Raw genomic sequence first — 25,115 nt, forward strand, 5'->3', positions numbered from 1 at the left:
TATCATAAATTTAACTTAAAACTCAAAGTAACTAAAGCAGGAAAGAAAAACTAGTTTTTTCTTTATTTTCTCTGGGTTTGTGTTTAAAAACAACCCGCCGGTTGGATGACGCACTGACGTAATGACGCAGCCAACCAGCTTTCTTTGCGTCATCTCCTAGCGACAGATTACTGCTTCGCGCTCGCGCCAAGCAGATAAATTTTGCTTTTCTTTTTATATATTTATATAACTTTTCTGCTTAAACAAGCTGGGATAAAACTACCTGAACCCGGTTCACGATGGTACGTTAAACATTTTAAGTTTCTGTTTGCTCAGATGAGAAGCTGAGTAAAAACAAAAGAGTAAATAAAGCAAAAATAAGTCCGATTTTTGATGTTGAAACGCACTGCGCGGCGTGTTAGCTGCAGCTAAATTAACACCAGCTTGTCAACTTTAATTTGTACTTTATCAAAGATTGCTTACAGCTTAAATACCTATGTATATCCGACCTATTGTTAGCAAATTAAATCTTGCACGAACCACTTTAATCTTATCAGAGTAATTAGGTTGTAAAAGCGTCTATTCGCCTCTGAGGCTGTGTTTTTTTTTATTTGCACGTCTGCATTATAGACAGCTGTTTAATGCTTGTGTGCACAGGACATCAGGCGGTTCTTTGGACCGGTATCAGGGAAGCCGGCTGTGCAGAAAGCAGCCCCGAGTGAAAACCTCAAATCAAAGGACAAGAAGAAAAAGGTGTCCCTGTCCTCAGATGAAGATGGGAAAAAGAAAGGGAGCACTAAGGCAAGGGGATGATATCTTTGTTTTCAGTACAACCATCTGTTCCTCCTCTTTTCATCCAGCCGGATTCATTCTGATTTATGTTTAATTGTTTTCAGGTGAAAAGCTCCAAAACAGAAGAGCAACACAAGTGTGGTGAGACGAAGCGAAGGAAGCGTGCTGTGATCGAGTCCGGTGAGAGCGAGAGGATAGAAACTCAATAAACTAAATGAAGGAAACACTGGTTCTGTACAATCACACCTGATTTGTTTCAGCAACATCCTCTCAAAATCTGTTTTCTCTCCCTTCTGGTTTCAAAGACGTTTCATTCACTTCAGGATTTTCTGAAATTATATTTAAAGAAAATCCACGTTGTTAGATCAGGAGATGCTTTCTTTGATGTGTTGTTTTTAGTGTTTTGGCTAAATCAGGGGTTCAAAAGTCTAAATCTGATTTCTAGATGAGGCCAAAGGTCCTGGGATCTCATTTATGAAATCGCACGGAACGGGGCCTGAAACTTGCGGACGTCCCTTTCCACTCAATCTATAAAACAAAGTGTGCGGTCCCTCACGCAAACTCTGAGCCATGCGTACCATGTGCGCTCGTTTTGGAGACAGGGGAAAGTAACGACACAGTTGGCAAAGTGGGGAATTGAAGCCACACTGCATCGTGATTTATTTCACTCCATAATCAAACTTTAATCTTAGATCGACTTTATCATAAGCTTTCAAAACAGCAGGATTATTTATGCTTCCTGCTGGCGAGCCTGTAGGACCTTTCAAATAAAAAAGGCCTTTAAGCCAACTTTAATCCTAAATAAAAGGTCACGCAACATTTCTCCCCATCACATTCCTCTCCCTGGATGATCACCAGGGTGGTGTGTACCACAGATTAACACACGAGGGGACAGTGGCTGCCGTCTCAGACGCTGCCTCCTAACCCTCAGAACGCAGAGGAGGCGCGCTTTAATACCGCTCACACTCATTTCTTTGCACATTTAGAAAACTCTGTGGCAACGTGACGTCACGCCTTCCTCTCTGCTGCTGTAGTTTGTGATACAGACAGAGGCTGCAGCTGCCACCTGCTTTGAGGTTAACCCCCTTTTGTCTTTACGCGGCGGTGGGAAACGGCCTCAGGCAGCCGTTTATTTTTTAAACGATGCGTTCGCTGATAGAAATGTCCACTTTCACGTATAAGGTTCTCCTGTCGCAGTCCTGCGCTCCGATTCTCACACCGAGCACACCGACACAGGCGCGCTCTCTCTTCCTGTACACACTCTTAAAGGAGCCGCTCTTATTTTATAACTGCAGTCAACACAGTTTACTGCGTCGAAGCACTGAATTTCAACGGGACGTGGGCTGAGTCTGCATATGTTTGCTGTTCAGTCTGGACTATGAGAACATGGTGGATAATAGTCGCATCAAAATAAAATAATAAGTCGTTCTTGTTAAGAGGGGCTTCTTTTTTAATGCTGTAAAATCAGCTGGACCTTTCAATAACTTGATTTTTAACATTAGGATGAACTTATTTTGAGAAAAAAACATCATATGAAACATGATTTTCAGTCCTTGCATTTCATTTTGTTCAGACTCAGAAGAAGAGGAAGAGGAGGAGCCAGTGATGAAGTCAAAGAAACCCTCCAAAGAGAAAGGAAGAACCAGCAAAGCAGGACTGCCTCCTAAAAAGGATCCTGTGCAGTATGTTTCTGAAACAGGTGATGCTCTGTCTTCATCCCAATCTATGTTTTTTCTGTTTTAGCATCACTGTACAAAAACATTTCTTTCAGTTACAACAAATCACATTTGTTGGTATTAGAAAGGTCTTTTTTTTTTCTGCTCGTAGACTCGGACAGTGACAACTTCCTGTCCTTGGGGAAAGTTTCCAAACTCAAACAGAACGGCGCTGCTAAAACCAAAAAACCAGGTCCAGAAAGCTCTCACTCAGGGAGCAAAGGTCCGGTGAAATCTCCCATCGCGCCCTCCTCCAGTCAGCCCAGAGCCGGGCCGAAGAGTCCTCCTGCGCCTGCAACCCCCAAGTCGGCACCGCCTCCTCCGCCCAAACAAACCCCCACCTCCGTGCTCGACTACTTCGGCACAGGGACGATTCACCGCTCCGACAAGAAGCTGGTGGCCAGCACCAAACGAAAGGCTGTGAGTTCTGACTTTTCTCTGCTCCTTCCTCGCTGTGAAGCCTCCCACCTCCGGCTGAACCTTACCACCGAAGTCTTCTCTCATCCTTTCCTCAGCCAACTCAAGACTCGGGCGACCTGATAAGCGACGAAGAAATGGCTCGGCAGCTGCAGATGGAGGAGGAGAAGGAGGTACGCAGATCACCACCTGAAACGAGTAGCTGACTGATCAGTTTGTAAACAGTAAATATGATCGACCATCGTTTGGTGGAGCGTAGAGAGATGGTTGGGTCGCTGAGGGACGTGAATCGTGCGACATGATCATTTACAAATCCAGGAAACCTGCTTGTTTACGAGTTTATGTTGCAATAAGCTGACTTATGATGTAGAAGCTGTGCAGTCGGACACCGACCACTTTAATGATGCTTTATTTTGTCATCTCACCAAACTGTAGAAAGTCTTTGGTTCCATGTTTTTATTGTGTTAGCGTTTAGGTCAGATAAAACACAAGGAAAAATAGGTCCTCCCCCTTTTTATTTAGCAGGGGTATGACGGAGGTAGAAGTGATGACGAACAGCGAAGGAGGAGTTTCTCTCTGAAATGGAGGGTGAAGTGATGTCTCCTTAAAACAGAGATGGCTTATCAGAGCGATCTGAGTTCATCAAGTTTTTAACAGCTGAATACATAAATGTGCAACAGAGACATAAAAATACCAGAAATCACCTGCTGGTTCATGCAGAGACTGGAAGTCATCGTATTCAGCAGATTCACGGACTTCATTCATCACGTTTGGCTCTTGGCATTCAAAGTAACCCTGTTTAGTTAAAATCAGTCACATTGTGGAAGTGGGCCCGTGCTGGTTAAAATACACTGGATCTGAGCACAAACTCCACCCCGCTCGCCGCTTTGTCAGCCGGCTGGTAAATGGTGCGCAGCCACTGTGCTTCGTTTCTTTACAAACTAAAGACACAAACAGAATATGATCAAACTTTAAGTCCTTCAATGTGACACTTTGCTTTTGTATTTGCAGGTAAAGGTTTGTTCAGTCTGCTTGTCCAATCTTATAAGTTTTCTTTCCTCTTTGATTTCACTCAGCTGGAAAAACAGGTCCACAACGACGAGGAGTTTGCCAGGACTCTGGCCATGCTGGACGCAGAGCCACAGACCAAGAAGGTAACGAGCGCACTAATGGAAAAGGCACGCTCACTTCCCGAGGTGAAGACGTACATGCAGTCACGCACGTTTCCTCACACAGGCTCGCAAAACCTCTGAGGATCAACCAGGTCCAAGCACAACCCCCAGGAAGAGCAGCACAGCTGCTGCGGCTGTCAGCGGCACGAGCAGCCCCCCGAAGGCCAGAGGGAGGATTTCAGTGGATGGGATTGGTCCATCGCCCAGGAACAGCCCCATCAAAAGCAGCTCCAAACTGGCCATGATGAAGAAGAAGGACGAGGCGAAGGATCAGGGACCAAAGACTAAAACGCCCACTAAAAATAAGATTTCCCCCAAAAAGGAGCCTCCTTCTTCATCAGTGTCAGGCATGAAGTTTGTACCGAAAACACAAACGACACCAACAGCAGCTAAAGCCTCTCCTAAGAAACCTGAGGTGACTCACCTACGACTCTTAGGTCGTACTGAAAATAATCTACTAACAACTTTAAATGGCAACGTTTTTTAAAACACTGTTTTGTTTTTCTGCTTACCAAACAGACGACAAGCATCAGTCCTGATGATGCAGAGAAGAAGAAGATGAACTCTTCGGCTTACAGGAGCTACCTCAACAGAGAAGGACCACGAGCTCTGGGATCCAAGGAGATCCCGACGGTACGAGCCAACAGCTGCTTCTGTAGAAAAATACAAAATCATTTTAAGGATTACTTTTATTTTGCATATGAGCTAAACATAAACACAGTATTCAGCTGAGCTCCACATGGAGGCGTGTTTTAGTGAAATGCTTTGTGCTTTTCAGGGAGCAGAGAACTGTTTGGAGGGCTGCGTGTTTGTGCTGACGGGAGTCCTCGAGTCGATGGAGAGAGACGACGCCAAAACTCTGATCGAGCGCTACGGCGGGAAAGTGACGGGCAACATCAGCAAGAAGACCACCTACCTGGTTCAGGGGCGAGACAGTGGAGCGTCGAAGCTCGAGAAGGTGACTCACCTGACAAAACGTCCCGGTCCGAAGACGCTCTGACGCAGACGTCCTCCTCCCTCTGTTTTCATCACCGTGCCGAACGTTTCTGAAACACCTCCGTTTTTTATCCTCCCGCTCTGCTCAGGCGGAGAGTTTAGGCACCAAAATCCTCGATGAGGACGGTTTGCTGGACCTGATCAGAACCAAACCGGGAAAAAAGTCCAAGTACGAGATCGCTGCAGAGGCCGAGGTCAGTACTGGAGTATAAAACGTGTCGATAGTTTCCAGTGCGGCCAGAAAATGCTACTCGAGTAATTAGAAAACAAGACAATGTTTTATTTTAGCTTTAAATAGTTTGATGCTACAAACAGCATAAAAAATCCACTAATGCTCATTTAATTAAACCTGTTCTGATCAAAGCTTTAATTTAACAAATTGTTCTAAAACCTGAAAGTTTTCTGACTAACGTATAACTCTTTATTCACATTTCAGAATCTAAAGACAGAGAACAAAGTAAATAATTTTCTTAAGTTGTAATCATAGAAGTTTGTCTTGGAAATCAGCTTCTTTAGACTTTAAAGGTCAAAACACATAATTCACGCAGTAAAAATAAGTTTAAATGGACAAAATCTTTAGTATAAAACCTTATTTTGTCTGTTGAATAAACTGTATTTATGTTGTTGTTATTCAGATCACAGCTTCAAAGAGCAGGACTCCCCCCAGCCACACGTCAAAGAGCACCCCCAAAGCTCAGAAGATCTCCCCCTCCAAGGGTAACTCCAGGTCCCCCCACACCCCGAGCCCGTCCAAGACCGGACAGGCGCGGGGCCACGGCTCCAGGGCCGGCGACGGCAGCGCCACACCCGGGAGAGGCTCGGGTCGCACAGCTCGGAGGGAGCTGGGCCTGCCCTCCCCCTCGGCCCCAGGACCCTCTCCCCCGTCACCGACGGGGGAGAGTCTCCTTTGGGTGGACAAGTACCGTCCTCGGTCTCTGAAGGCTGTGATCGGCCAGCAGGGGGAGCAGAGCTGTGCCAACAAGCTGCTCCGCTGGCTGCAGAGCTGGAACAAACATCACAGCAGCAGCAGCAGCAGCAGCAAGCCTGCAGGTAGCAGGAAACTGAGCCGCTCTTTGAGCTCCTAAGGTCCATCTCTGTACTGAAGGAAGTTGTGTTTGGTGTTTTTGTGAAGCTGCCAGGTTTGGTAAATTTGGAGGCAAAGATGACGGATCAGGATACAAAGCTGCTCTGCTCTCTGGACCTCCAGGAGTGGGGAAGACCACCACAGCTGCACTGGTCTGCGAGGTCAGTGTCAAAACACACACACACATTTAGTGGACAGTTCCTTGTTGTGTCGTCTGCATTCAGTGACGCCGCTCTCTTTTTGTGTGTTTGAAGGAGCTGGGCTTCAGCTACGTGGAGATGAACGCCAGCTGCACTCGCAGCAAAAACAGCTTGAAGGAAGTCGTCGCCGAGTCGCTGAACAACACCAGCATCGAGAACTTCTACAAAGGTGAGTCATCTGTGACTTATTGTTTCAATTTCTTTTTCTTTTCAAATTCAGGGTTTGGACAGGGCTTTTACTTTTCACAGAAAAAGAGAAAATACAGTCATTCTCGTTCAGAGTTAAAGGTCACTTCTCAAAGACATCGCCTCTGGAGTTCATCAGGAGTTTGAAGTGTTTATCTGCAGGACACTAAATTCTCTGTCTCTCTAAAATGCCTTTCAGTGTGTGATCAAAAGGAAAATAAAGTGCTAACTATCCCCATATACGGGGTCTTAGTATATAACTGTGTGTGTGTCGCAGGTATGTCTCAGACGGTGAGCAGTAAACACGTCATGATCATGGATGAGGTTGACGGTATGGCTGGTAATGAGGACCGAGGAGGAATGCAGGTAAACTCATTTGTTTCTGTCTGAGCAGATTTGAATATTTTGGTGATGCTGGTTGGTCGTGTTTCTGAGCTTTTACTCACAAAATCTAAAAGTTAAAAAGGAGGACGTAAACAGATTTTTAGTTTGGTGGCCAGTTGGAGGTTTTTCTAAATATCTGCCTAAAACGAAAACTGAAAACATCACAAAGATGTCCGACTGAATAAAGTCGAACGTTTGTCTGGTGCCAACAAGTGTCTTTGTGTCTCTTTTAGGAACTAATCGGACTGATAAAAAACACAAAGATTCCCATCATCTGCATGTGTAACGATCGCAACCACCCGAAGATCAGATCGTTGGCCAACTACTGCTTCGATCTGCGCTTCCAGAGGCCGCGGGTGGAGCAGATCAAGGTACACCGACTCGTTTAGGTTGAAGAACATGCTGAGTGAATCCTAATAAGACATGAAAAGGACCTGAACATTTGACTCTTTATTCAAATCAAATGGTTTTGTTCTTTTTCAGGGAGCCATGATGTCTGTTGCTTACAAGGAGGGAATTAAGATCCCGCCTCCAGCCCTCAATGAAATAATCCTGGCCTCCAATCAGGACGTCCGACAGGTAAAGAGGTCGAAAGCGTTGTGTTTTATAAAAAGTGGAGAGGTTTTCTTATGTGGCTCTCATGTGCAGGTGATCCACAACCTGAGCATGTGGTCAGCCAAGAACAAGGTGATGACGTATGACCAGTGCAAGTCGGACGCCGCCAGTGCCCGCAAAGACATGAAGCTGGGGCCGTTCGACGTCTGCAGGAAGGTGTTCGCCTCGGGGGAAGAAAGCGCCCACATGAGCCTTATTGACAAGTCGGACCTCTTTTTCCATGACTACTCGCTGGCGCCGCTGTTTGTCCAGGAGAACTACGTGCACGTCCGTCCGTCCGCAGCCCAGTGAGTCCAGCTTCCTGGTCCGCCTGTAAGGTCTGCTGTCGAGCCGTCCTTTTCATGCTCCTGTGGCGTCTTTACCCACAGGGGAGACGTGAAGTCCCACCTGGTGCTGCTCAGCAAGACGGCCGACTCCATCAGCGACGGCGACCTGGTGGACAGACAGATCCGCTCCAGACAAAACTGGTCACTGCTGCCCACTCAGGTAATGTATCCATGGCAACAGGAAACCTGACATTTTTCTTATTGAAGCTGTAAAAGACTGATGTCAGTGAACGCAACACGGCGACAGTTTACTAAAATGAAAATAAATAATTTTAAATCTTCTGTGCGAGCATTCACAATCACTTTCCTGCATTTAAACTTTACTTTGAAAATATGCATGTGTCCTGCAGGAACAACATCCACACAATCCTGTGTTTATAAGAGTGTGTGTGTTTGTAGGCCATCTTTGCCAGCGTAATACCAGGGGAGCTCATGAGGGGCTACATGGCTCAGTTCCCGGTCTTCCCAAGCTGGCTCGGCAAGAACTCGTCCACCAACAAACACGCCCGGATCATTCAGGAGCTGGCCTCTCACATGAGTTTGAAGTCCGTCGTTTATTATTAATATTTTTCTCACGTTCAGTAAACAGAAGCTTGACCTCGCTGTGTTTGATTCCTCTGGTTCCTGCAGGACACTGAGCACCAGACAGGCGGTGAACCTGGACTACCTGCACTACCTGCGACTGATGCTGCTCCACCCGCTACAGAAGGACGGGGTGGAGGGCGCCGGTCGGGCCGTGCAGCTGCTGGACGACTACCAGCTCATCAGGGAGGACGTGGACAGCATCATGGAGAGCAGCGTCTGGGGCGGACAGCCTGATCCTTACTCCAAACTGGACTCCAAGGTGAGCGGGGGGAGGGGTTAAAAGTGACGTTTCAGCTCCGGATGTTGCGATTGGCTGCTTGAACTCATTCACTGTTTGCAGCCAGAGTGAATCACAGAAAGCTGACTGTTTTCTGTGCAGCGTGGGTTAAAGATATGACACCTTTGCTGCTTTTATCCTTTTAGGTGAAGGCAGCTTTCACACGGGCATACAACAAAGAGGTGCACCTGACACCGTACTCCCTGCAAGCTGTGAAGAAGGGCCGCCGTGGTGGTGGGGACGTGGAGTTGGGAGGAGAGAGCATGGACCTAGATGGTCCTGGGTCTGAGGACGAAGGGGAGGAGCTCCAAACTGACGCTATGATCAAAGTAAGCGCCTTCAGACCAGGACAATGTGGTTACAACTTCTTAACGTTAATGCTCACTTATCTGGTTCCTCCTTGCAGCAGAAGAAGACCAAAACCACTAAAGAGTCCAAAAAGGAGAAGAAGGAAGACTCTGGAAAGGGGAAGGGAAAAGGGAAAGGGAAAGGCAAGGCTAAGAAATGACTGCTGAGCAGAAAACAGTCCTGATCCGCCGACACTCAGCAGGGACTCATCTGAACTCAAACAAACTGACTGTCCTGCTTCTTTTTTACCTTCATCGTCTCATTCCTGAACAAATGATGCCTAAAGCTGCCCGTTTACCTGCTATCATGTCTGAGCACACGTCCCACCTGAAGTTCACAGTCCTGCTACTGTGGATGTAAATAATGTCACCATGACAGAGAAGACTGTTAGTTTTGTTTCTTTTTCGGCACAACTATTTTGCTTTTGCGTTACGGTTAGTGCCGATTATCGTTTTTTTTTCTTGTAAATTGCAGTTTTACAATAGAGAAATATGTTGCTCATTAGTGTTTGGTGTTTTATTTCTAAGAGGCAAAAAGAAAGTTTAACAAACGCGTGTATAAAAAAGGCTTATGGTAAGTTTCTTTTTACAGATTTATAATCAGATATAAAGATCTCAGATGGCATTACTCTGAAACCTAACGGCTTCAAATAAACTTCAGAACAAAATCATTTTGAAGGAATGAAGATATTTTTCAGTATTGCTAAAAACATCCGGGCGTTCGTTGCCTCCAAGACACAAACATCGAAGAAACTCTGACAGAAGATCATCAAACAATCCTCACTCCGATGGAGGTAAACAACTAATCTGCTTCTCCTTTTCCCGGTCGTGGGGAGCTGGGGCCCATCTTCAGCGGTCTCTGTGCGAGAGGTGGGGGACACCCTGGACATGTCCCAAGTCCACCACAGGGACACGTAGAGACAAACGAGACAATCACTCACACCTAGGGACAGTTTTTGGTCTGTGAGCACAGGGAGAACACGTAAACTCCACCCAGAAAGGCTCCAGGTCGGGAAGCAAACCAGCGACCTTCTCACTCTAACCCCTGCACCACTGATCCACCCGTAAACAAGTAATATTTTTAATCTTGATCTTTCCTGTTCTTCACTGCTCCAGGTCGTCTGTCTGCAGGTATTTGGAACAATCGGAGATCTTCTTCACCTGCGTGACGCTCAGATTCTCAGAGCACATGGGACACACAGTCTCCGTTTCCAGCAGCCTGCAACACACACACACACACACACACACACACGCCGTTCAGTTAATCGTGACAAAAAAGAAGAAACACTTGCTAATTATGACACATTTTCAGAGAAATAAACTGAGGAGTTTCAGTTGTGGTCCAGAGCTCCTCGTCCTGGTAGATCTCTGCTGCGTTCGAGACAATTACCCGGCGTCCAAACGAGGTGGAACAATCAGGGATAAAAGGAGGACTGTTCAAGTAAAGAACGAATCAGAGATATTCACAGAGTTCTGCAGAGATCTGTCTGGATGACTTCAGTTTACCTCGGCCTCAGTGAGAAACCCCGGCTCAGGATGACCTTTAAAACAGGTTTCTGTTGCCTTGTACTTTAACGATAATGTCATAATTAGGATGATCCAGTTTCAGCGTGAGGCAGGACATTATTCAGTGCTTTTCTACTCTGAACAACTGAAGGGAACTGATTTAACGTCAGTTAAAAATAAAGGCGCTTGTAGTTTTATGCACCAATGTTGTTGCCAAAGATGTCCATTTAAATGCTGCAGACATTCACAGATGTTGAGCATTTGTTACAGGATTTAAATCTGATTAGAAATAAGCAGCAGGTTAGACCATGAGGCTATCGTGGAGGTCTGTCTGAGCAGAGGTCCTGGAGGATGTTCTTAAAAATCCAGATAAGGACGCTTTAAAGCCTACAGAACAGCAGATTTAGATTGTTGATAAGTACCTACGAACAGCTGCGGTGTGGTTTGACACGTGAACTTACAGAACGAACTGGGAATAGAGAGCAGGAAATTCACAATGTGGACAGATGGACCAGTCTTCTTTCAGCATGTGACGACCCTGATGACACAGGAAAAGGAAAGATGGTGGAAACCGTGTTGCTTATGAGACATCCAGTGTACGAGTGGTGACGTGTTTGTACCGTAGTGATGCAGTAGGGTATGTTGCTCTTGCAGGAAATACACAGCAGCTCGTTCTGCGGCAGCTGGAAGCCACAGAAGGGACAAGGAGTGGTTTCCTCCTCCAGCTCAGAGGTGTCGGGATGGCTGGGATGCAAACAGAGCCGGACAGACGATGAAGAAGCTGAACGCAGCACGAGGTGGACGGTGACCGGTCCTCATCACTCACCGGACTATCGCCTCAATCTTCTTCCTGTACTTTGGGTCGATCTTGTTTCTGTATTCTGGCCTCATCAACATGGCACCAAAGCTGAAGGCTGAGTTCTTCAGTCCGGCACGCTGGCATTCAATTACTGCTGACGTCAGGATGTTAACAACGTCTACACACACACACGAATGTTTAGTCTTCAGCAACCATAACTGATTAGGATATTTGAGTAAAGCTCAGTATGCCGACTCACGAGCGTTGAACTTGCTGATGTGGTTGCTGACACGAATGAGCATTCGCGCCGCCTTCAGGTGATCTCCTCTCTTTACGTGAATCTACAGAAAGACACAGTTTTAAAAACCCACTGAAAACTGCTGCTCTCAATTACCTCCCTGTGATAGAAGTCCACTGACCTGAACTGTGATTAAACATCAGTAATCGCTTCATTTAAAGTGCTGTATTATTACTCAAGTAATTGGCCTCATAAAAAAAACAGATGGGCAATAAAAGCTGAGGATGTCTGAAAGTGAAAAGATGGTTCACTTGGCAGCTTTTCAAGGTGGATGGGTTCTCATTGATAGCTGCTGAACCTCAGAGTATCTTTGTTGTATTTCCACCTGAGCTGCGTGTTTATTATTATTATTATTATTTCTACAGAAACAGTTCTGTGTTGTACAGGAACATAATGTATTTAAAGACGACAACAAAAAGAAGTCAAGCCTTTTGTTTACAAAGCAGCCTGGTCACCAACATGTGGATACAGCTGTAGTCACATCAAATGAATTTTGGTCTTTTAGTTGTTTATCTAAGTCATTTTCTCCAGGATGCAATAATTATGTGACACGTAAGTTCAATACTTTATGAAAACTAAATCTGGGTGCATAAGCCTGAATCTATTGTGTATTTTCTCTAGTTTCCACAGGGTCAAAATTATACAGGCTTCAATATGTACATACAGTACATTCACCGAAATCTTTTAGTGAGTGGTGCTGAAGATTTTTGAACGTCTTTTGACTCAACAAGGCCATGGAGTAATAACATCTCAGTTTCTCTTTGCCCATAAAAAAAAACGTTTGTTTGAGAGCGCTCATTTAATTGATGAATCTGTCCCCTTTGGATGAGAGGAAACTGGTTAAAGTGTTCAGGAACAACCCAGGACCCACCGAGGCTCGAGGTCTGCTGGAGCACCGGTGTCTCTGTCCACAGTGAGGACAGTTTGACATCACCGTGGATAGAGAGGGAGCCGAGCAAGGAAGCTTCTGCTCCAAATGAGACACCTCCAACATGGTGGTGGTTGTATCATGCTGTGGTACTGGTGCACATAGTAAATGGAAAACTAAATTTTTCAACTTCACCTGAAATCGACAGCTAGATGGTTGAAACTTGGACAGGAGAAGCTTGTTGATGGAGCGGTTAAATGTTTGTCAGCGAGTTAAACCTCGACCAGATATCAGAGGAGTGTATGTATATATCTGACACTGTATGTGTAAATACGACGTAGAGAAACTCCACGATAATCTGAAATTTCTCCTTCTAGTTATTGTTTTTAAAACTCATCAAAGTTGTATGCCATATAATCATTCCACCCTGAAAAAACCAATAATTCAATGAAATTAAAGGCCCCAAATTAATTTAACATTAATGCCCAAGACGAGTGAATTTAAATGTCCGACTGTAAATATGTGTAGTAAATTTGGTAAGCTCAGACCCACATCCTAGTGACAATGAATTGAAGGTGGTTTCTAATCCAGTAATAAAATCTGTAACACGAGCAGCAGGACGACGGGTTTAATCGTGTGTTACCTACCCTGACCAGAAGATACGAGTGAAGGATCATCAGGTTGGTGGCCAGCTCTAAAGGGATCTTAATCTTCTGAGCCTGCATCTCCGTGTACATGCTGAACAGCACATCATGAGCATTACGGTAGTTCCCTGTGGTCCGAGCACAGAGAAGTACGTAGTCATATCACCAACAACACAATCCCACATTTATCGCTCTGTTTTTCCAGAAGTTTGTACCTGCCAGCTGCTCTTCTCTGGCAATGATGACGGCGGTGCGAGCGGCATCCGTGTACTGCTGCAGGGCCATGTAGAGACGGAACAGGTACTTCGCCTCCTGGGAAGTGGAGACGAGATGGAAATTATTCTCGACACATCAAATCTCTTCTCTCGTAACCTTCAGAAAACTAGCTAAATGCACGAATCACACAGAAATAAATACAACGACAAAATGATAATCAGTTACTATCGCCTGCTGCCATAAAACACAAAAATGTGTATAACTCGCCCAATTTTACAGATATGGAGCTAAAATCTGACGTGGTAGTAGCTGAAAGTCATCCCCAACACACACTCTGAGCTCTAACAGTTTCAGCAACATCCTTGTTTAAAACTTCAGCGGCAGACTTGTGATCAAACACACATCTTATCTGACTGTTCCTTTTTGAACTTTGTTTAAATCTTCTTCAGCTTTTCTCTGCAGCAGCAGAAAAGTGTTCAGCTCATATAACTCACCACCGTCTTACTGTGCTCGGAGTAAGCGTTGGGGGTGACTCTCAGCTACTACCACCAAAGTTTCGCTCCGTGCCTGTAAAACTGACCCGAGTCATAGACATTTTTGAGTTTATGAAGCATGATTAGCTGTAGCCCCTGAATCGGACCGACTCCAGAAAATAGTTACTTGCAGATGCACATCCAGTGATTAGTTTCATTAAAATCCCTCCAGTGGTTTGTGAGATATTTTGCTAACAGACAACAAACAAATGCAGACAATAATATTATATTTGCCCCCCGACTAAAATAAACTGATTACCTTTGGTATACCATCACTGTCCCCCAGGAGGTATTCAATCAGCTGATTGGTCAAAGAGATGTCCTTGGCCTGTCCCACCTGAGTGCAACACACACACACACACACACACACATTAAAGTGAATGCTCAGTTTGTTTTGTACAAATAAACTCAGTCTGACGCCCTCAGCTCTCACCGTCTCAATAGCCAGCTCTATAGCCAGGTTGTCTTCAGATTTGGGACTCTTGAGGAAATGTTTTAGAGCCTGAGGGGACAGGAGGAGGGAGCTGTATGAATGATGGTGGTTATAAAATGGCCGACGAGTACGTGAATCAAACGGCGACTCTTACTCTGCTGTACTGCCCACACTTCTGAAAAAACCTGCCAGCCTGCAGGTGTTTCTTCTCTCCCTCGAAGTACAGAGCGATGCTCTGGTAGTCCTCCTGTGTCGCCTCGGCGCCTGACGAGCCCAAAATCCACACGGCACGAAGTCAGACACAAATATAAGCAACTCAGCGACCAATTGATTCGAATTTCATCAACAATGAACAGCTTGGGCTCCTAACACGCAGTGCAAAAGGAATTAATGGGTCCACGGAGAGTTTAGTCTGAACTCAGGACGTCCAGACCCAGACTGACCAATGATGTCGGCGTAGACCTCCATCTGTCCGTGCTGCTGCGCCAGCTGGAAGGCTTCATCGTTACACTGAGACAGAACCAGGAAGTGGATGGCCGAACTGTAGTCGTTCAGCCGCAGGAAGAACCTCGAGGACAAACAAGCATGTTAAATGTTTAATAAGAAAATGAAAGAACAACAAGAGAATAAAAATAAATAAAAATACCAGCAGCATTTTTTTTAATATTTGAAAAAACTACAAAGCTTTTATAAAAAATAAAACACAACAACAAAACATTCCTGATTCTAAATCAAAGGATGATGGCCTCCAGTCTGAAACATTCACACGAATTTTATTATTTTGTTGTGAATAAAGAGGTGTAAGAAGTAATAGTCTACAGTGACCTGAAGTTTAATGTTTTTTATTTGTTTGTTCTACCTCTGATAAAGGAACATCCTTTTAGGAAACTGATAGTTTACATTTCCTTAAAATGTTAATATATTACTTACAAATACTTAAAGGAAGAAGCATTTAAAGAGTTTATTCTGCAGGACTCAATGTAGTTCTCCAATCGCCTGCAGTAAGAGGACTCCTGTCTCAATCTGAAGGACAAATCTCAGTCCCAGCTGTCCTACCTGGCCACCATCTTTGCTCCGTCGATACTCCTCGTCTCCCTGGCAATTCGAACGGCGTCCTCTGGATTGTTCAGGTGGTCCAGGAGCACCCGGATCGCGTTATCCCAGTCTTTAGCGCTCTCGTAGGCCTGAGCCGCATCCTTATACCTGACACACACACACACACACACACACAGAGTACTCAGTACATCAGACCTTACTGTACGGTCATCCACTCGTCTACAGAAAAAAAAAGCAGCAGAAACGAGCACCTACTTGCCGTCCGCCTCTTTGGCCTTGGCGTACTGCAGGTAGATCTTTGACGAGGAGACATTTGGGAGCAGCTCTCTCACTTTTGCCCTGAAAGCGGAGAAATAAAAGGTGGGGTCACACAGAAAAGGGGAGAAACGTGCCGGTCGCAGTTCTAATAAGAGCTGCTGGCGTGTCTCACCAGTTCTTGCAGCGAATGTAAACCAGTGCAGCCTTGTCATAATACTGGCCCTTTTCATAGAGCTGAGCAGCTTCAGGGAATTGCTGTAAAAACAAATTGCATGAAGGTGTAGCGTCATTCTGTCACAGTTTGTTTGTCTGTGTGTTTTGGACCGGAGGAGTCCTGTGGCTGTGGTGACTGGACAGAGCCTCCCCGTCAGTCTGCTGTACCTTCATCCCCTCCAGTATGGCTCCACATTCCTTCTTGAGGACTTTGCTCGGGTGCTGAATAGCCAGAGCTGCTCCCCTCCGAATGTTCCCCATCCTGATGGACATCCTGGCTACGCCCGCCTGGCACGCCTCGTCGTGCTCCTGGAACTGCACAGACGGACGAGGAAGGTAAGAGAGCGCATCTAAAGTCGGAGGTTTTCACCGTACTTTAAGCTGTTTTGTGCTAAAAAATAAAGATAACGAAAGGATCTGAACCTGATATTTAATAGATTTCCTACCCTAATAAAATAACTAAATAAAAGTAACTAAAACAAACAGTGAAGGTAAATTTAGAAGGTGTATATTTCAGCTGTTCTGAAGTTTCACGGTTAAATAAAACGAGTTGACAGATTAACAGAAATAATGTTGTTGGCACGAATAAAGATAATAGTAGGATATATTTCTGAGAAGGACAGAAAAATAAAATAAAAACAAGGGTTTAATGGTTTTTAATAGTTTTACTAAACTAATACATTTGTCTCACAAATTTTACTAGACATACATCCTACAACAGCTTTATAAATGTTTCTGTTCATGTCCTAAAAGTCTTAAAAACCTATAAACTGTTGACAAAAAGACAAATGGCTGACAGATCTGACCATTTTCTTTTAAAGTTTTCTTCCTATTGTTTCCTTAATTTTTATGATTAACTCTGAACCTTTAATATTTGCAAAAAAGAAAGAAAGTTCTGAATCACTGTAAATTATCCATGAGATAATAAGAGTGAAATTCTTCATTTGCAAACATTAAATAAAGTCTTGTTTCTTTCTGAGGCACGGTGGCATCTTGACAATGCTGAACCTTTAAAGTTATTTTAGATTAATGTTTATTTTTGAGCTTAAAAGCTCCTGAAGGAGCTGACCCAACAACCAGCTCTTAGAAGTCACAATATAACAAAGAAGATTCATTTGGCGGGGTCATGCAGCCGTGTGGATGAGTTATTGAGATGGAAAACGCTGTGAATCAATCAAGAAACAGTCCTGTTCCTCTCATTAACACAGGTCAAACTTCTGAAGAACAAGGTCAGAATAAAGACTGAAAGATTTTGCATTGCGAGCCAAATTATTTTATATGCTTTGAAGCCTAGGAAACGTTTTAAAATATTGTTTAAAAATTGCTAAGCCTAATGACCATGAAGCAGGCTGAAAACTGTCAGTGACAGTTGAACCAAGGCGAGAGGACTCACCTCTTTGTCGTGGGTCATGCCTTTCTCATAATGTGCCAGTGCATTGACATAGTCTCCACTGCAAAAAGGACAAAAGTCAGACACACTTCAGACAGATTGGGTCTTATAAAAGGTGCAAGCAGTGCGTGTGACTTACATAAACTCCAGATGGACTGCATACTCTTTGGATATGAAGGGAATCTGGTCCTCTGCCAGCCTTTTGGCCAATATCAGAGCACTGTCCCATTGCAGGAGGTCTCTTCTCATCTAATACACGCATAAAATGTTATCATGTGTTACAGTGATTCAAGCGACTACCAGCAGATTTTAACAGTGCTTTATTCTTCCACATAAGTGCTAACACACCTCCAGAGCAGCAACTGGGCTGCTCGAAGACAGGTAAAGGTCCTGGGCCAGGTCGTATTCCTCCAGAAACATGGCCAAATGTCCTGCCAATAAGTTCTTATCCTCTACGCCCTAAAAAGAGCCAAATATACAGGAGAGGGCGGGGGCGTGCTGGGTCAAATTTATTAGAAAAGGAAGAAGCTCTGCTTGGTATAAGCAGAGTGTTTAACAATAAAAAAAGAAAAGAACAGACGTTAATTACTAAGCACCTGAATTCCCTGCAGTGACAGCACCATGGCCACGCTGCCACTCATGCGGTAGACCTGAATGGCCAGTTCCACCTCCATGTGGACCAGGCAGGCTCTGCCTAATTCAGCCCAGTCGGCGTCGCTGCCCGCAGGCTTGCACAGATTCCAGGCCTCGTGGAACCTGGACGCAAACATTATATTACCTCGTTAGGCTGCTGCAGACATGAATATTATTAGATTATGTTCTCTGCAAATCCAGCAGCAGATGCAGACAGATGTTTTTTATCTGCTTTGGTTCTGCTACAGGCTGCACCGTGCTGAAGGCCACAAGAGACAGCATGTTGGTCAATAATTAATGTTTTTTTTATACTTTAACAAAGTATTAGTGTTCACATAAAAGGTTAATTCATTCATAGCAACAAAGAGTTGTTTTTGTTTTTCTTAGCAGCAACTAATTGAATCGACTGCACAGTCTCATCTTTGAATTTAGCTGAATACAAAAAGCAAAACCTCTTTCCCACATCAGCAGGAACACATAGTTAACTAGTTACCTAGTTAACTAGTAACAGGATATCTGACCGTTTGAGCATGAGAGCCTGGCTGAGCTGCCTGCTGAGTTCTGGCGCTGACTCTGTCGACGTGCCGGCGGGGCGACGCAGGAACGAGTGCGTGCTCAGAGACACCTCACTTGTCTTACCGCTCGTCGTCTGACAGGTCAGCTCGCCGTTGTGCAGGAGCAGAGGCCTTTGGGAAAACGGGAGGGCAGTGCTCCCCACCAACACCACCCGGGGGCCTGAGCAGAGCGACGACATGAACAGGACGGTGCCGACAAGTTAACGTGGCACTGGTGTGCTCTCATCATCACCGAGGACGTGTGCGATGCTGCGTCTTCTTACCGTATATTGTAGTTTTATGTACGGCGTAGGTGTAGACCTTGTCATCATCAAAAGCCACAAACACTCCTCTGTCTGCATGCCAGTTGTCCCACAGCACTCCTGTGATGGTGGGAGAGAAGTTGGGGAGCTCAAAGCAGGAGACCGTCGCCTGGAAACAACAAAACAGAGATTTACTGTTTCAACATTCTCATTTTAACATATCTGGGATCTCTGATTTCCAATTTTGCTTTTAAAGCTTCTGAACTTCACACTGACGAGACATCATCAAAGAAACTGAACCATAAATTATGAAGCATCTCTTTTTGACATTTCACCACTATATGAAACCCAGGAGACAGGGTGTGAGTGGAGGCTCAGTTTAAAAGAAGGTAAAATGTGCTCATGTACTGACGTTTGCAGGGGAGAACAGGAAGCCCCCGTTCTTGTCGTCAATGAAGACCACCCACGTGCCGTTTGGGTCGGGGAACACCTTCCTCACACCGACCTGGTGGCTGTAGCTGTTTACCGTCACCCAGTCGTCCAACAAGACACTCACGACACTGCCCACCTGAGAAAAAAACAACATAAACATACATGAGGAGAAAAGCAGCACGAATCAAAAGAAATAAAGACTTGGAGCAAGCTGGGGATGGTAATAGAAAGATTGTGAGAAAATAGTTTTTCTGATCTTAAAGGGACACTTCAGATTTTTTAAAGTGAAAATCGTGCCATCCGGATTATAATCTGGATCACCATCGAAATTTAATTAATTGTTTTTTTTTGTGAAGGATTAAACTATTTCCCCAAACTGAGGTTGTTCTAAGAGCTGTCTACAACAGGTAAAATACTGATTGTTCATAAACTTTCCACAGACCATCACTTCAAAAGATTTGAACTATTACTTTACTGACCTAAAGCCACAATACCTGCCAAAATACACACATTTTCAGTGTTTTTGGTTCGTATTTGTTTGTATATGCCAATCATCTATGATAAAAATCACCACTAAATGTGCATCATTCACCACTTCTTAATTCGTAATAAACGAGTGAAATCAGCAGTTGTGTTTTGTTGCCAACAATTACGAGTTGTAAACAAAGGTGAGGAATATTTGCTGTTTTCTAACACAATTCTTATGAAAACCTTGATGAGTTTGAGTTACGTTAACCCTCAAAAACACAGAAAAATCATGTAGTTTGACAGGTTTATAGTAAGCGGAACTGGTGTTTTAAATTATATTGTTACACACTTCAAATCATGCACAATAGTGATTAAGAAATCAAATGAGAACCAGAGAATGATTTTCTTCAGATTAGAGAAGAGACGAGGTTCATCTTACGTCAGTGCCGTAGTAGAGGAGGTCAGAGGTCAGCGCGTGACAAAGGATCCGCTCCTTTTTGTCATCATCAGGGAAAAGCTTCATCTCCTTCTTGTCCTCTGCACCTTTCCCTTCGATCTAAACATGGAAAGAGCGATCCAGCGTTGTCACTTGTTCTGTGAGGAATCGATGCTCAAGCAGATGAAGAGGTAGCTGACTCACCACGTGCAGCTGCACTTTTCCTTCAAACAGGGCTGCGGCGTAGTCCGCGTTGAGACACATGCTGGCTATCGTCCCCAAATATTCGACGTCCTTTATCTTTTTTACACCTGAGCGAAACGCCAAAGGTTTCAGTGATCCGAGAGTCCCGACGTTCACAACCACCACGTATCACTGTTCCAGACACACCACACCTTTTTTTTTTAGTCTGCCGTAAAACCAGGCTCTGTTGTTCATCCCTACAGCCACATGATACGGCCCCACTGCCACGAAGGTGGGATCCACCTCCACCTGCACGGCCACAGGACTCTCCTAGCAAACAGACAAAAAAATAAGAGCTAAATGTAGTTATCTCAAAAATAAAAAAAGGTTTTCACACAGTCTAACAAACTGTGTGCTTGTCGCCATCCCCTCATGATGGCGAGCAATACCTACATTTATCATATAATATATAAGTTTGAACTTCAGACAGGTAATGTTTAATACAAAAAAGTATCTGACTCTTATTTTATGGTAATTTTATTTTATTTATTTATTTAAAAACTGAGTCTCTGCAAACGATACTTTAGATTTATTTTATTTTTTTAAGCAAATTTGTTTTCCCACACTTAGAAGTGTTAAGTTTTTGGACGGAGTTATTTTTACCAGATAAGATCTGACTCATTACTCCAGAAAACTCAAAAGAGTTTAAAGTTAAATCAGATTAGAAGAACTGTGCAGTTTCATCAATGTAAGCAGCGATTAGATGGATTTATTTAGTATAAATACCTTAAACTACTAACCTGGAGTATTTTAGTTTAAAGTTTCCAGTTGCAGAGAAAGAAGGCCCTGTAACTTGGAACTGTTTTAGGGAAAACGTTTCACTGTGGCTTTTCTATGCAATCAGATATTAGAAATATCTATATTTTATAAATGTCATTCATCACTTTTACACAAAAATCACCATCTGCCAAACTTTAAAATCAGCAGGTCAGATCTTTACAGAAATCTCTAAATATTATACAGTTTTTGTCATTGCGTGCGCAGATGAACGTGTTCTCACCCCCTCCACCTGGTTGGAGACAGTGACCTCCAGCAGGGAGGTGAGGTAGGCCAGCCGGGTACCGAAGCTGTCCCCCAGCATGGGCAGCTTGGTCAAGAAGACATGAATCGTCCCTTTTTGCGTGGAAACCGCCAACAGCTGCCCGTCATCCGTCCAGTTCATCTGATCCAGACCTACAGGAGGAGAGACGGAGGAGTGGGTGGCGTATTCATGGCAACCTCACAAAATAACTCTGGATTTAAAAAAAAAAAAGTGCCACCTTTAGTCTCATCATCCAGTTGAACTATGTTGTTGATATTGTTGAGATCAGACAACTCGTGGATCTTTATGCTGCAGCAGAAACACGTTTCATGCGTTAACCTTTAGCCAGAAAGAAAACAAAAAGCGGCGGTCTGTGCGAACATCTGCGAACCTGTTGTCTCCACAAGAAGCGGCTTTGATGAGTGCGGGTGAGATGGCCACACTGTTCAGAGTGTCTTTGTGGTTGCGGGCCTGATACAGCTCATATCCAATCTCCTTGATGTGAGTGGAAATAACCACAAAGTATCCGTGGGAGAAGCCGATCAGGATGTAGCCGTCACCGTACCTGGGCAGGCAGAGGGGAAGGAACAGGTCTCAGCACAAACACCTCAGCTTTAATCCGGTGTTGAGCAGCGTCGGTGCGCACAGTACCAGCGATAGGACACGATGTTCCCATAGCGACGCTCAAAGGCCAGCTCTATTGGGTTTTGAGGGTCGTTGATATTGAAAAGCATCAGTATCTTCTTGTCCACGGACACGCTCACCTGAAGAATCAGTGAACATTTATTCAAAATAACTTGTAAATATTAAATCTGTGCTTTGGGTTTTGTAAACCAATTTTATGAACATATTCAGTTTATATCTAAACACCTCCTGTAAATAAAGGTGTATATATTGTCAACTTTGTATTTTTCGATTGACCTGTACGCTCTTTGGTTGGCTTTGGTTTTAAGCTCTTTAGAAATAATAAATAAAATTTATTATTAATATATTTATTGTGAAATAAGTAGACAAATGTGAATTCATTAATAAAAATTTAAATAAGAAAACTTTTCTCTTTTCTGTGGAAGTGTCACTTTACCTCTTAAAGGTCATTATGTTACGGCTATTTGGTGTCTACCCAAGAAATATGACCTCCGGACCACATGGTGATAAAACAATTAGACAGGTACTTTTTGAGTTTATTTTTTATGTCTAAACAAAAAGAACAGCCACACTTTCAAAAAAAGTGCCAGAGTTAAAAACAAATTAATGAGCATATTTAAAATAAGCTAAAAATGATTTAATTAAAGTGGAAATTTTGAGATTAATCAAACCAGTGTCAGCACGTATTATATGGATATGAATGCCTTCTTTATTTGTAATAATCTACAACATTTATCATAATAATCCAGAGATTATATATTCAAAAAAGGTTTTTCACAATGGGAAGCAGGGGACAAACTTACAGTGCTCTCCCCTTGAGAGGACCTTTCATCCGTCTTCATCACAGAAAAGTAAATTTCAGCAGGTTCACCTCGAAGAGTTGTCTGAAAATAACCCAGAAAGATGAACAGGATCTTTATTTTCAGCTCTTTTTCCTCTACAATCAGTCATAGTGCAGCAGTAATGAGCCTTCTGATATTCCATCTGTACGACAGACGTCATGAAAACACTTCTGTGTTCAGGTACTCTAATTGACACTCAGTTTTAGTGGGACTACCTGTCTGATTGTGTCCCCCTCGTGGTTGCTAATGGTCAGAGTGTTGTCCTCACTTCCCAGAGCCAGCAGATTCTGAGAGCTCCAGCACCCACAGGTGATCTTCTTGGTGTGTTTACCTAAAGCAGTGATTGGGAGGAAAAATGAAGTGCAAACAAACAATGAAGCAGAACAGAAATCATCAAAACATGTTCATGTGGTGTGTGTGTGTGTGTTACCCAGTACAGGGATCTTGCGTGAAGTCTGTTGATTGTAAAGCAGCAGGTTTCCTTTAGCCGTCCCGACACCCAACAGAGGGCCAGATTTAGACCACAAGACGAAGGTCATCTGATCTTTGCTGAAACAAACAGCAGCAATGAATGTGGTGTTTAAAAAGTGATTCACACAAGTCTTTAACAAGGAATCTGTGCTAACCCCTCCCTCCCTGCATGCTTGCCGTACCTCATGCCGCTGTCTATTTGTGATGTTTTATTGACACTGGCGTCCCACAGGTAGACGAAGCTGGATTTAGCAGCTATCACAGCCAGAATGTCGCCGTCCTTGTCCCAGTCCATCCCCACGCAGCGGCTAAGGAGCGTGACGAGAGGACAAAGAATATGATGTGGAAACGTTTTGGAAGCCAAAGCGAGGTTCTAAAGATCTTCTCGCACTTACCCCGGGAGGCTGAGTTCAGTCCACTTCTGTCCATGTCGGTCAAATATTTTCACCGTGTTGTCTTGCCTGTACAGATTGACACACAGTTCCAATTTATAACCACCACTGTGATGTGGATCTTAAATGAAGAGGAAATTTCAATTCTTTGTCCTAATAGGTACTCACCCAGCAACAGCGATGTAATTTCCCAGGCTTTTCTGCCACTTATACAGAAGGCACGAACCCGCCCAAACTTTGTCAGCAAGAATAAAAACACTCTGCGAAACAAAGACGTTTTTGAAATTATTTTTCTTTTCTTTAACCTCTTTAATAACCCTCTGTACACCGAAGTATTTCCTATCAAATGTGAGGCCATCTGTGCGACAGCTGAAGCTTGGTCAAACAACAAAACAAGGAGCCCAAACACACAAAAAACAACAACCAAAAGGCTGAAGAAGGGGAGTATCAGGGTGTTTCAGTGGCCCAGATAAAACAGAACTGTGCATTAAAAATCAGACAAACCTAGATTAAATTAGGCTTCATAAATGCTTCCCCAATTATATGACAAGCTGAAAAGAAACATAAAACGATAACTTAATACTTCTACCAACTATTAAATCCAGGGTTGGATTTAGTTTTTCTGATCACTGCTTTTGCATTTTTGTTAAGCTTCGTGTTAAATAATGTGCTATAATGTGCTGCTTATCTGAGGACCCATTTATCACGTTTTAGGACCTGTTAAGAGCCCAATAAAAAACGTAATAATTGTTTTTTTGTTGTTGTTGTTCTCACATGTGGAACGTTACTCGTCTAACTGCCAGCCGTTAAAACAAACCGGAGCTACAAACCGTCACATTCGCTGTCTCTCGCGGAAACATTACATCCGGTCTAAACGGTTAAAACGCTTGTTCCTAACAGCAAACCCTTAAACGTTCAGTCCATTTAGATAAAAGAGAGCAACCTACAACGAAAAATGCAGTTTTGAGGTTGACTCTCCTCAACCCAACAGCTAACACAGTACCTACAACCGAACGTTAGCTACCATAACTCTATAGGTGCCCACAAAAATATCGCTAAACTCTATTTATGTAAGAAAACTCAAACTAAAAGTAATAGAATTACATCAGTATTGTGTGCCAACCTTCATATTGATGTCGTTTATTCAATTAAGTCTCTTTTTTTTTGCTTTTAGAACGTCTTCGACATTGCCGTTCTTTTTTCTTTTTACCCACAATGCCTTTCTCCGAAGCGTCTGCTGCGGCGATGTCATGGCAACGGGAAGTAACCAATAAGGTGCCTGCACCGCGTTTCCCAGGCAATAGTTTCAGCTTCAACATAACCAAGTGTTTTGTCAACTATTAAGTAGCCTAAACTTCTCTTCATACAGTGATGGGGACTTAACGAAACGAAATGCCGAGAATTGTTCTTGTTTTTCAAACCCTTT

General features: G+C 43.8%; 2 protein-coding genes across 2 annotated transcripts; one reads left to right on the forward strand and one right to left on the reverse strand.

Annotated features, from left to right (window-relative positions):
* Positions 1-133: 133 nt before the first annotated feature.
* rfc1 (replication factor C (activator 1) 1) lies at positions 134-9,668 on the forward strand. Its single transcript, XM_017408425.3, has 23 exons — positions 134-281; positions 637-780; positions 876-951; positions 2,345-2,470; positions 2,599-2,906; positions 3,002-3,076; positions 3,980-4,057; positions 4,140-4,490; positions 4,595-4,708; positions 4,854-5,033; positions 5,161-5,265; positions 5,707-6,121; positions 6,204-6,316; positions 6,410-6,524; positions 6,819-6,907; positions 7,159-7,296; positions 7,409-7,504; positions 7,574-7,827; positions 7,909-8,026; positions 8,266-8,411; positions 8,497-8,710; positions 8,875-9,057; positions 9,135-9,668. Exons 1-23 carry the CDS (start codon positions 279-281, stop codon positions 9,234-9,236), a joined length of 3,543 nt encoding a protein of 1,180 aa, XP_017263914.1. The 5' UTR covers positions 134-278; the 3' UTR covers positions 9,237-9,668.
* Positions 9,504-24,919, reverse strand: wdr19 (WD repeat domain 19). The gene is made up of 36 exons (XM_017408415.3): positions 24,813-24,919; positions 23,858-23,949; positions 23,693-23,758; positions 23,480-23,605; positions 23,257-23,375; positions 23,042-23,157; positions 22,788-22,868; positions 21,991-22,103; positions 21,731-21,904; positions 21,578-21,648; positions 21,319-21,491; positions 20,471-20,588; positions 20,280-20,386; positions 20,079-20,195; positions 19,152-19,307; positions 18,761-18,908; positions 18,444-18,657; positions 17,886-18,045; positions 17,638-17,748; positions 17,429-17,538; positions 17,293-17,350; positions 16,068-16,214; positions 15,859-15,941; positions 15,684-15,767; positions 15,429-15,575; positions 14,816-14,940; positions 14,527-14,636; positions 14,373-14,441; positions 14,199-14,276; positions 13,406-13,502; positions 13,194-13,318; positions 11,640-11,721; positions 11,408-11,558; positions 11,202-11,325; positions 11,043-11,119; positions 9,504-10,294 (listed from the first exon to the last, which is right to left on the reverse strand). Exons 1-36 carry the CDS (start codon positions 24,816-24,818, stop codon positions 10,180-10,182), a joined length of 4,050 nt encoding a protein of 1,349 aa, XP_017263904.1. The 5' UTR covers positions 24,819-24,919; the 3' UTR covers positions 9,504-10,179.
* Between the last annotated feature and the right edge of the window lie 196 nt (positions 24,920-25,115).

This window comes from Kryptolebias marmoratus, linkage group LG3, assembly GCF_001649575.2.
Source record: "Kryptolebias marmoratus isolate JLee-2015 linkage group LG3, ASM164957v2, whole genome shotgun sequence".
NCBI classification, from domain to species: Eukaryota; Metazoa; Chordata; class Actinopteri; order Cyprinodontiformes; family Rivulidae; genus Kryptolebias; species Kryptolebias marmoratus.

Coding starts and splice junctions, on each gene's coding strand:
- rfc1 (XM_017408425.3), top strand. Junction 4,058..4,139: donor CAGAGCCACAGACCAAGAAG/GTAACGAGCGCA, acceptor TTCCTCACACAG/GCTCGCAAAACCTCTGAGGA. Junction 9,058..9,134: donor AAACTGACGCTATGATCAAA/GTAAGCGCCTTC, acceptor TCCTCCTTGCAG/CAGAAGAAGACCAAAACCAC.
- wdr19 (XM_017408415.3), bottom strand. Junction 23,606..23,692: donor ACTGAACTCAGCCTCCCGGG/GTAAGTGCGAGA, acceptor CACGCTCCTTAG/CCGCTGCGTGGGGATGGACT. Junction 23,158..23,256: donor ACGCAAGATCCCTGTACTGG/GTAACACACACA, acceptor TCACTGCTTTAG/GTAAACACACCAAGAAGATC.